The following is a 12,591-nucleotide window of genomic DNA, read 5'->3' as shown; positions in this document are numbered from 1 at the left end:
TATCTGTCAGTTAACCTTATACGAGACCTTATATCGTATATTTGTTTTTATTCGATGTGTTTATACTACCTATTTCATATTTGTCCATCTATGATTCTGTTCATATTGTACTAAGTTATGTTTCTATACACTGTTTAGTCATCAAATTTAGTAATCCAACCATTATTATTGCATGTAATTAACAAAATTAATCAAGAAGTCGTGTGAATACTTCTTTTTTGTTAGGTATAAAATAAAATAAAAAATATTGTAATATATACAAAATCATTGTGTATATTTTAAAAATATATATGCATAGCTAAATGATTAAGTTCTAGGTACCAAACATAAGACATACCGTTAAGTAAGTAAGGTTAATGTTAAATAATTTACAATTGGTCGTTACTTCTAAATGTAGTGTAATATCAATATATTATTTTTTATTTATTTTGATAGTTTATGTTTGGGTAATCTTATTTTAATCAAACTATTTAAGTTGTTTTAACTAAATTTGCTAATTAATTTATTCTAATTCTAATGATTTTTACACAATTTGTTTAAAAAAGGAAATTTAACATATGTATGTATACTATTTAATACAAATGACATTTAATGTTGTCAATGAACTGTTCTGTGACTATACTATTATATTACTTTGATGTACATTTGTGGGCTTGGTTAAATAATTAACCACCAATATAGATAACCTACTAATAGAATCTACTTTACCCATCAAACCTAACCCTACAGCAAATGATATGTGTCAGAGTACTAAGGGTATATTAAAATGTCTAAGATCAGATAATGAGTTTGATCGTAAGTGAGAAGTTATAAAAATGCTAGATAAATATCAAATTTAACATCCTAAAATAAAAAGAAAAAAAATATTCCTCTTAAGTTCAGTGGTGGTAAAACACAGAAGAAGAATATTAAAGTTAAAGACAATTATCGCATTACAGTTTACTTCAAATTTTTTGATATCATTATACAAAAAATCGATAATCAGTTCAAAATAAATCAAATGGAAATATTTTAAGAATTAAATGAAATACTTACCTCTGAAGAACCATCTGAAGCACTATAAAAAATAGTTTGTAATACATATAACTTAAACATAAATAGCTCAAAAACAGAGCTAAACATTTTTAATGGAATGTTCAATCAAAAATATGGCAATAATTCAGTAGTTAAATAAGAATAAAAATTGAATATATAAAACAAAATTACATTCAAAAAAGTTCCCCATTAATTACAGAGGCATTAAATATAAATGTACCTAAGAACAACAATGAGGCAAGAGAGATGCTTAGTAGTTCAGCTACTTTTTAGCTCAAAAAAAGAATAATATAAATTTGTACCAAGTAATGGACTCAACATGAAATAAATTATTAAAAAAAATTTGATGGTTTTTTTTTATTCATATTATAATAATAAATGTTTTGCTGCTAAAATAATTCAAAATTTTTTTATTATTTAAAGAAATACATGGGAAAATATAATTTATTGGGAAAGATTTTACTCAGGAAATTGGAAAATTAGTGTTAGAAATTATAGGTTGAGAATATGGTTCTGCACCACCAGAAATTGGACATAAATTATACCACTTTAAAAGACAATATTCATTGAATTTATTGAAATATGTATATTATTATATCTATTATCAATTATTCCTTTTTTGGTTAATTCTTCTCATTGCTCCAATGTCTTTGAACAAAAAAAAAAATGGTAGGTCAATAAGAGGGATTATCATCTGTGGCAAGTCACACAATAATTATACAACATTGGTAAAATACTGAGTAAAATACATTACATTTATACATATAATTTAATTTTAAAACTACATTTTATGAATTTTTTTTTTCTGTAATAAGTAAAACCAGTTTGATATCCAAAATAAATTTTTATACTATTATAAATACTAAAGTTTTTAATATAATTAAAACCACATAAAAATCCCAGTCATAACTTCAAACACCAATTAGTAAGTATTTTGATTAAAGCAATTACATATGCAAAAAATTATAGCAATATATTCTGAGTAGTAAATAGGGTTAGGTATTAGACAGAAATTAAAGACCTTTTATTTCAATTTGTGTACTTAATTTCGTAAATAAAGTATTAAGAAGTAATTTTCCTCTCAAAATTTAGAGCTTAAACTTTTAATTTATTTTTAATAAATATAAAGATATTTGCAGTGTATACAATTTTTAGTTTTAAGGATCAATATGTACTTATTTTACAAAAATTATTGCTGTAATTTAGTAAATGTAAGTATATTAAAATGATTGAACCATCAAGATATGTATGGTAAACTAAATTTAAAAGCAAATTCATCATTTTCAAAAGACATTTCCTTTTTTATAGAATATAAGACATATACCTTGATTATATCTAAGATAGGTATCTTAAAAAATGTTGAGTTCATGAAAGCTAACAATTTAACACATGAATAATAAATTATGTATTTACTATTTCACTATACTTGTTGCATTATTAAATGAAACCAATGTTTAAACAATTAACTTAAAAATTATGTTTAAGTATTCATATGCTCAAATTGGTTAAAAATATTTGGTTTTGTGTAAATAACCTTGTAAAATATAATCACTAGTCTTAAAAAGTCATAAATAAAGGTACCTACTAACTGTTTAAAACACTTTTAATACTTTAGTACTTTTATTAGCCAAAAGTTATATACTCTCAATACAAAATTGTCCTTTTTAACTTACAGAATTTTAGTCCATGCCAGAGGTTCAAAAAGAGTACAATTGTATTGGTATATACTATTTTGCTAAATTTATTGCACTATTTGCAGCCAATGTTTAAACTAATTAGTAGAAAATAATGATAAGTCCTCAAAGTGGTTGCATTTGTATGAATAACCTTGTAAAATATAACTGCATTACAGTCAAAAAGTTATAAATTCTATATTTTATTAACACAAACCAACAAAAAAACCATTAATACAAATACTTATTATTAAATTGTTGAATTCTATGAAATTATTACTCATGAGTCAGGAATTAAAGTAAAATTATGTTACTACACAAGTTAATCCAAATTTTTAGATACTGAAATGTGCTGAATTATACCACTTATCACAAATATGTATCATCAAACATTTCAATATCAATATGGAGAATATAAATTAATGAGATAATTATGTCATATTTGCAGTTTTAGGTACTTACCTAAGTACAATGTCTTAAAAGAAAAATTAATCATTTGCTTTATCCAAGTTATTTACCATACATATCAATTAACTTCTGTTTTAAAGTATTTGAAAAAAAAATGGATCATATTCATTTCAATAACAGCTTTAATTTAAACCAGTGGGCTAAATAAAAATTAAATAAGCTACAAAATACACATTGAATTGTAATGAAAAAGCTAATTTTAAATTTTAAATCATAGATAGGTACATATGTACAATGACTTAAAAAGAATACAAATCATCTCCAGTAAAATTAATAAATATGTAGATAATAAGTAGACTTTAATGACAATTAAAAATTTCAGTTTTATCTACATTACAAAAATTTAAAAAAAAATTAATTCTTTAGATTTAAAATTTCCAATAAATAAGATGAATAGTTGAAGTTTAAAGAATTATTGGTCTTCAAAATCTCCAATAAATATTAGGATTAAATCAATATCTTATTTAGTGGTACCAAAAAATATATTGTATAATGTGTAGGTAATCGATAAATGTATTAACATTACCACTCAGAATAAAAAGCTGGATTAAGGCATTCTATGTTGACATACTAACTACCTGGTTATTGCATTCAGAAGTATATTTTACTATTTAGTCCCTTTTTTGGCCAGAACTCCAGAGATTAGTAAGTACCAACCAAAGAATTACAGGTCATGAATAAAAGACATTTTTCATTCGGTAAAAACAAAAATACAATACTAAAATATACATACTATTATGTCTTAGATACCTATTTTAAGTAAGTAAATTGTTATACTAATATAAAAAGATGAAGACATTTATAAATTGATAAATAATTAAAAATACTAAAAAATCAAGAAATTGGAAGGCTCATATTTGGCTATAGTAAACAATTTACACACCGACACACCGTTCACATTATTGAGTGTGCTAGCGTCAAATTTTTTCACTTCTACAAAACAAACAATATCTAATATTTCGTTAGAGCAAGCTGTGTTATGAATAGAGCATAGAAGCAAATTATATATTAGTAATTATAGTAACAAACAGTAATGATCACTATACGTCTATACCACATTAAGAGGACGCTATACCGTGAGTTAAACCATTCAGGCTGTAGTCAAAACTAAGAAACGAAATGTTCACACTGTAAAAAGAAAAACATTTATTGTGCAACATTCTTTTTATTTTTTCGATATCGTAAATACAAAAAAAAAATGTTTAATGTTTGAAAAATCATTATTTCAAAATTGATAAGCTTTTTTTGTACTTGTAATATCAAAAAAATAAAAATGATGTTACACAGTAAATGTTTCATAGTGTGAAAATGTTGTTTATTAGTTATGACTACAGCTTGAGTGGTTCTATCCGACGTAAAATAGTTTTTGCCATGTTATACGTTTGTAAGAAGTAGACAACAAATGTGGGTAAAGCGTCCTCTTAATTATGTAATGATATACACATTAAGTATATCATCATATATTATTAGATTATTTTTAGACTATATTTTAGATTTAAGACAGTAAATTAAACAATATACTATAGCAATAGCATACTAACAATCAGTTGTATTTATGAAAATTATCAACATTGCAATGATAAAACACATTATGTATATCATCATATTTTATTAGACTATGTTTAGACAATACTTTAGATTTATGACAATAAATTAAATAATATATCATAGCATACTAATAACCAATTTTAATCATAAAAAATATCAACATGTTAATAATATGTAATTCTTTCAATAGTTATCTTTATCATATTATAATAATAATTTCCCACACACATGAGAGAGTAATGCTGTGGTCTATGGTTCAATTGAATCAAAGGCGGCATCTCATGTCATAGTTTATAATATAATTCCACACGACACCCAAAAAGGGGCACAGTAGCTCACTCACTCACTTATTCACTAATGGTATTTTTCTCGGTATTTTTCTTTCATACTAAATTTATGTCATTTTAAAGTTAAAATAAATCAGTTGCAATATATTTCTTTGAACGTTATAATTTTTATTTCAATATATTTTTCCTGATCAACATCCAATACACATTAAGAAAAGTCTTACAAAGTAACTCTGCTTCACAATTACTATAAAAGGTAAGTGACAAATTTATTCAACAATCCTCATGCATTTCTTTTTTTATTTAAATTTGATCTAAACAAAAACGCTCATACTCATCCCCAATTAAATATCATAATAAATGATAATATTAAAGTAATGAGTTAAAGATAAATCATAATATAAAGAGAAGTCAACATTTAACTGTTCTATCATAAAGATACATTAATAATTTGAAATATAATTGTATCACCGCACATTGCTTAATTAAATCTACTATTTATCTCATATACACGTTTAATCTTATTTTTAGCGCATTACAATTATATAAATCATTACCTTTTAAAATGCTTAAAAAAATCATTGTTTGGCAAGCCTCCTATAAATTATAATGTGAATGAGAAAGGATGTTTCAAATTCAATGTGTATGTAATTTTATCTATGCTAAATAATTTAACCAACACTTTGATAATTCTTTAAATAAATTGAATGAATATGAACGGAATATAAAAAAATATATAGAAAATAGCACAGAATTCGATGTTAGGTATATATAAAATAATGACAATACTTATTACTTATACAATTTGTCAAAATTGTTATTGGACAAATTAGAATATTTAAAAAAAACTGTCTATAAGTATAGATTATATCAAGTGAGATTTGGATTATAAAAAGCATATAATAGATTTATTGTATACTCAAATTTTAAAATACATTAATAACGTTTTTAATAATACTAATGAAATTCTAGAAAGATTTTAAGTTAAATAAAATAATAGGCAAAATGCCTATTAATATGTATTGCCTTATTGGTGAAACACATTGCCACATATTACAAAACATCAACTTAAAATAACAATATTTTAAAATTATTTGCTCAAATGCATGATGTTATGCTAAACAACGTGCCAATGACAAAAATCCAAATATTTTAGCAAATTTCTGTTTGCTTTTTTTAAATTTTTTGGTAAACCTAGGGTTGAAAATAATTGTTCTCCTTAGTACCCTATTTCCTAGTAATTAATACCAGAACTCGTATTTTCTAGCTAATCTACTAATTGACCAAAAGATCAATATTTTTAATTATTAGAAAATGTTTTCAAAAACTTAAAAAGGCTAAGTTGGTTTTTTATGTTTCAATAAACACCATAACAATTAAAGGATAATACGGGAAAAATTGTATTGATAGTCATTTTGTCTTTTGCATAATTTAATATTTTTAAGAGCTTATAATGAAGTAACTATAGCACTTTTTTCATGATTATAATTTATAATCAATAATAATAATTATGTAAAGCACTAAAACTTAATATTTATTAGCATTTTTTAGCACTAAACACTGTCAATATAATTGAATACGCACCTAGGCAATGTAATATTATACAAAATATATAATATTATTTAAAAAATTTAAAAAATTTAAAAATAATAAACTATTGTTGATATAATTCGGATTAATTTTAAAATTGTATAGTAATTATATTAATTAATTTAGATGACATTGATCCAGATGATCCATTAATATTGACACCTAGCACAAGTGATGTATTAAAAACTGTGCATCAAATAAAAGAAGTACCTGGTATGAATTAAATAGTTAAAAATATTAAATAATAGACTATTAGTGTCATAAATTTAAAATAAAATTATTAAGTAATTAGTTAAAAACAGCTTACTTTTTATGAGTATTGAACAAGAAGTATGCACAAAAATTGATTATGGGGAAATAATCGAAGAATTCAAGACATTAGTTCAGGGGTCGGCAATAGGCGGCCCGCGGGCCATGTCCGGCCCGCGAAAGGGAAATAACTGGACCGCCAAAAATCATCTCAATTTTCCCATATATCCTATGTATCACTCCCCCTCCGTTCATAACAAAAATTAAACCAATATTGAAATCGATTTCATTAGGCGCTGAGACAATAATAACGGTTTATGATTATCTGTATTCTGTGTTGTTGTTGAACGTGCCACAGTCACGGCTGCGGGCCGAGTCGCTTGCATTGCGCGCGCGCGCGAATGTGTGTGTGTGTAAAATACAATATTCAGAGGCGATCTATTTTTATGATTTATTAGGAAATTACGATAGCGTTCATCGTATACCGCTGTTTATAATAATAGTCACGATAACAGAACACCATACATTGAACCTACTTCTTGAAACACAAATATTATTTAGTTCAATTTACGCGTTGCGTTTGTCGTTCGTCGTTCGTCGAGAAATTATTATAATTATTCGTATTCGTAGTCCGTCGCGTCTGTAGTGTTAAAACTTATTAATTTATAAATATTATTCGTGTGTAATCGAGTATGTTTTCCAAAAAACGTAAAGTTGACAATGAAAACAGAAAGTTTCTGGCTGAGTGGACCGAACAATATTGTTTTACACTTCCAGTAAGAGCTGGAGCCGTTCCAGTTTGTCTTATATGTAACAGTACAGTTGCTGTCGTTAAATGTGCTAATTTAAAGCGTCATTATGATACAATGCATAAAGATTTTGTCATTTTTTTCATTAATACAATTTTGTTATTATTAGTATGAATGTATAATTACTTTATAAATAATTAAATACTTTGTCTTAAAATGTGTTTTTAATACAAAAATAAATACATTAATGATAAAATTAAGTTTAAGATTTTTTTGGCCCTCGAAATTTTTTTTTTTAAATATTTGGACCGCCATATAAATTAATTGCCGACCCCTGCATTAGTTCAAGGAAATCGACGATTAGTCTTATAACTATGTGTTTGGTGGTTTAGTGTACCTATTATAATATGTAGTAATGTGTAATTCGGTATAAATATAGTCTTAGATTCTGAACGAAGTGATGAATGTATTGATTTTACAATGATGTGTTTTTTTTTTTTTTTGTGTCTGTGTACAGCATAACTACACGAAATAATGCTTCGATTTCAAACTTTGGGGGTGGTTTCCGATGTAAAAGTGAAGATCCTTGGAGCATTATAGAGGTCAAAAGTAAACATTTTTCAAAAAAAACGAGAAAAACAAAAAAAAGATGACAGAAAAACGGGAATTTTCACGCAAAATCAGTTTTGACTTTTTTTGAGTTATTTATAGACCACTGAAATTTTCGATTTTGTTGAGAATTTTTTTTTGAAGTGTCGGTAAAAAAATGTTGGACGACCAAAAAACTTAAAAATTTAATACAAGGTTCCTTATGAGTTGTTCTTATTGTAGCTAAAAAAAATTAAAAATCGTGAGTCACGATTTTTTTTAATAAGCGTTTATAGTTTAAAATTTTACGAAATCTGTCGAAAACGCGAAAATTTGCAAGTAATTTTGAAGTTGAAAAATCATAAAATTGTTTGCGTTTATAACTAAGGATTAAAAATACAACACTAAGTTTTCCATAAGTTTTCCTTCAAGTAGCTATAGAGAAAACTCGAAGCATCATTATAGGAAAAATTTTAAGTACGTTTGAATTTTAAATTTTTACGAAATAGCGTACAGTAGTATGATTTGGGGGATTCAAACACACACTAGTCCCTAGTCCTAGTCCATGCAAGTCAATGCCGCGCGCTGCTATTCGGGCTATTCCCCTCCATACCATGCCATGCATATACATGCTATCGCGAAAGTGTCTAGCCATCCCCCCCCCCCCCATCCACGACTTTCGCTAAAAATATATACATTACATGATTCTTATAATTTAATTTAATATTATACTAGTATTTAAACAATGTATTATTGTTAAAACAACCTACTTAGTTGTATTATAATACATTAATTATCAAATGTATATATTACACATCATATCGTATCGATTGTTTAAATTATATAATATAAAATTAGAAAAATGTCCACATTGTTAGCAAATCGTTACAATATACATGAAACATTATAATATATTAAACCTAATTATTAGTTATTATTTTAATAATTTAAATGTATCCTAAAATAATTGAAAATATTATATAGATTAATCTTTTAACATGATAAATTACTAGCTAATATCACACCAATTCATGGTTTAAAATGTTATCATAACCTAAATATATTAGAAGTTAATAATCTAATAATTTAGTAAAACATATTATGATATAATATAGTTGGTAGACAATAAATATGTTTATCAGGTTGATAATCATATTATATTAATCATACATAATCACTATATTATCTATATCAATATATAATCATTTAATATTCTAACTTAAGTGAATGTGTTTCACTTGTTATTACCCTTTAATGACTACTGAACAGTGGCGGTTTTGGGGGTGAGGCAAGTGAGGCGGTGCCTCACTTAAAAATTTAGTAAGAGGAATATGTTTTTTAAACAAATTAGACATAGTATATATTTTTTTCATTTGTATAATATATTATTAATGTTCTGAATTTTGTCATAGAAAAATGTCAAAACAGAATATTAGATTTTAATACAAACATCATTCTGTAGTTAATAGTAATTAATAATATGGTATCAGTTTATACGGGTGTAAGGACTACGCGGAGCACGGGGCACAGGTTGTTTCAGGCTAAAATTATACGCGATTTTGTTGTCCGGTGTCGACTGTGGTCTCGTAATCTTCCAACCGTACCCGTAAGAGCGACCGCTGACGGTGCCTCTCACGTGTAGTTGTATTTAATATTACTGAATAATACGATCCCGCACGCACACGAGCCGTACGCATAGCACATGCACTTCATAGGCGACGATTGAGGCGGCATGTAAACATTGGCTCGACCGAAAAAGTACACAATAATTATTGAATTATCATCAGTGTTGGTGACACTGCGTAAAAATCAGCTAAACAACGTACAATTACAACACTGCAGTAAAGTTATCTTCTATTCGTATCGAATTGTTTAATCATAGTCTGTGCTTGTATTGTCGTCTATCTGCTATCTCTACTACCTATTCTGCTAATCACTTTTATCGTTTTATCTCGTAATCGTAGACCACTGTAGACTACAACTGTACTCTGTGTTTCCTATTCGTGTGCGTTGTTAATTTAATATAAGTCTTATTGGTTCTTGATTCTTGTACGCAAAGCTATAGCGATTAGCGAAATTATATTAATTGATAACATTCTGAAACTATGGATCCTATAAATGATCCAGTAGTGATATTACTTGAAACGCCTTTTAGGCGTTGGAATAATATTCATAAAAATGATTTGATTAGAAAAGGCAAGCCAACTCCTTTTTTGTCATGCCAATCACTTGACAAAAAAGGTGGCAAAGTATTTAGTCGACTGTTTAATCCTGCGTGGTATGATTTGCATTCTTGGCTTTGTGGAAGCTATTACAAACAAGCGTTATTTTGTTGGCCGTGTATATTGTTAGGTCAATCAAAATCTGTCTGGTCGACAGTTGGTTATTGTGATTTTAAAAACTTGTCCCGTAGTGTAAAATTTCACGAGTCATCAAAAGAACATATTCACAGCTACTTGGGAATTAAACGTTTAGAAAACAATAGTGTTACTATTATAGATGCTATCAATGAGCATTCCGCGTTATTTAAAAAAAAATTTAATGAAAATGTAAGGCTAAATCGTCTGTTTATGGAAAGTTTAATTGATATCGTGTTGTTTTTGGGAAAACAAGAATTATCATTTCGCGGACACGATGAAAGCATAAACTCTTTAAATAAAGGTAATTTTCGAGAGTTGTTTGATATGTTTCTAAATAGAAGTTCCCTTGAAATACAAAACCATTATAAAACTATAAAACCTTTGTTTTCTGGTGTATCAAATACAATTCAAAATGATATAATTTTATGCATTTCCGATTATCTATCGAATTGTGTGGTAAATGAAATAATAAAATGTAAATGTTATTCTGTTCAAGTAGATGATACTACCGATATTACTCAAAGAACTCAATGTTCAATTATCTTAAGGTATGTGACGGATGAATCCAAATTGGTTGAACGTTTTCTTGGTTTTTTTAACGTTAGTGAAGACCGCACTGCTGAAGGCCTCTTTAATTTAATGAATAGTGTATTACATAAATTTGACTTTAAAACTAAATTAATTGGCCAGTGTTATGATGGCGCAAGTGTGATGGCTGGTAGTTTAAATGGAGTTCAGGCTAAAATAAAAGAGGTTGCACCCATGGCTTTATTCACCCATTGTTTAGCTCATCGCTTGAACTTAGTTTTACAACATGGCTGTAGTGCAAACACTAAATGTCGTATTTTCTTTGCCAACATGACTGGTATATCAGCTTATTTTCATAATTCGACATCTAGATCAAACGTTGTTGATACTATAATAGGTAAACGTGTACCACAGTTTGTACAAACAAGATGGTCTTCCCGCTCTAAAATTATAAACTTGGTTGTTGATAAGTGGAAGGAATTCCAAAATGTTTTTGAAGTCATTATAAATGATTCCAATGCATCGTCCGAATCTATTTGTGGTGCATCAGGACATTTAAAAAATTTGAAAGATTTTGATTTCGCCTTCTTAGGTCAAATATTTAACAGCATTTTTCTTCTTACTGACATTTTATTTAATACTTTGCAAAATAAGTCATTTGACATGGAGTATTGTCTCCGAAAAATTGACAGTATTTATGATTTAATTGAAAAGAAGAGAAATTACATTGAGTTCTTAAAATTATTTGATAACGCAGTCACTTTAACCCAACTACCTAAATCTACAAGAAATTCTTCTAATCCCAAAATTAGTTATAAAATATTATTTTTCGAAATAATTGATAATGTTTTAATGCAGATTAAAACACGATTTCAAAATTCAAATAAATTAATATTTTTACAGTTAGCAGATGTCACAAAGTTTAAGTATTATTGTAACAATTTTCCCGATGACGCTTTTAAAAACTTAGGACTAACGTATTCTAATATATTTCTTGATTTAAAAAAATTGAAAACGGAGTTAGAAGTGTTATATAGTGATACCAATTATCAAAATCTAAATCATATTTATGATCTAGTGAAAATTTTTGAGCTTGAAGGTTTAAAAACAGTTTTACCTGAAGCATATAACCTTTTTTGTTTAATACTGACATTACCCTCTACTAGCGTTTCAGTCGAGAGAAGTTTTTCCTGTTTAAAAAGAATTAAGACATACCTGCGTAATACTATTTCTCAAGAAAGATTGAATTCTCTTTCAATAATTTCTATCGAAAAAGAATTAATCGAACAACTAAAAAACAAAGATGCATTTTACGATGAAATTATAAATATTTATGCAAATAAAAAAACTAGAAATATTGATCTTATATATAAATCATAAGATCTTAAAATGTACAGTTAAAAAATTATTCAAACTAATTTTTAAGTTAAGTTGTAGCAAAAATGTAAATATGTAGTCCGTGTAAAACATGTATATTTGTAAATATGTAGAGTGTAAACAATAAGTATATATATAT

At 26.7% G+C, this 12,591-nt stretch overlaps 2 protein-coding genes across 3 annotated transcripts in view; one reads left to right on the top strand and one right to left on the bottom strand.

Annotated features, from left to right (window-relative positions):
* LOC149059754 (uncharacterized) overlaps positions 1–12,591 on the bottom strand; it is an 80,143-nt gene that overhangs the window by 44,352 nt on the left and 23,200 nt on the right. The gene's annotated exons all lie outside the window — the stretch shown is intronic.
* Positions 10,293–11,938, top strand: LOC149059757 (zinc finger MYM-type protein 1-like). Its single transcript, XM_089225935.1, has 3 exons — positions 10,293–11,147; positions 11,238–11,886; positions 11,934–11,938. Exons 1-3 carry the CDS (start codon positions 10,293–10,295, stop codon positions 11,936–11,938), a joined length of 1,509 nt encoding a protein of 502 aa, XP_089082061.1.

The sequence above is a fragment of the Diuraphis noxia genome, unplaced genomic scaffold (genome assembly GCF_037042655.1).
Source record: "Diuraphis noxia isolate RWA-SAM2 unplaced genomic scaffold, SU_Dnox_SAM2 contig0001, whole genome shotgun sequence".
In the NCBI taxonomy this organism is placed as follows: domain Eukaryota; kingdom Metazoa; phylum Arthropoda; class Insecta; order Hemiptera; family Aphididae; genus Diuraphis; species Diuraphis noxia.
Note: the sequence above shows the minus strand (reverse complement) of the source record. Positions and strands in the feature narration are given on the sequence as shown.

What these genes read in the sequence shown, in the direction of transcription:
- LOC149059757 (XM_089225935.1), top strand. Translation starts at nt 10,293, where the DNA reads ATGGATCCTATAAATGATCCAGTAGTGATATTACTTGAAACGCCTTTT. An exon ending in GTTTTCTTGGTTTTTTTAAC is followed by an intron (nt 11,148 to 11,237) that starts GTTAGTGAAGAC and finishes TTAATTGGCCAG; the next exon opens with TGTTATGATGGCGCAAGTGT.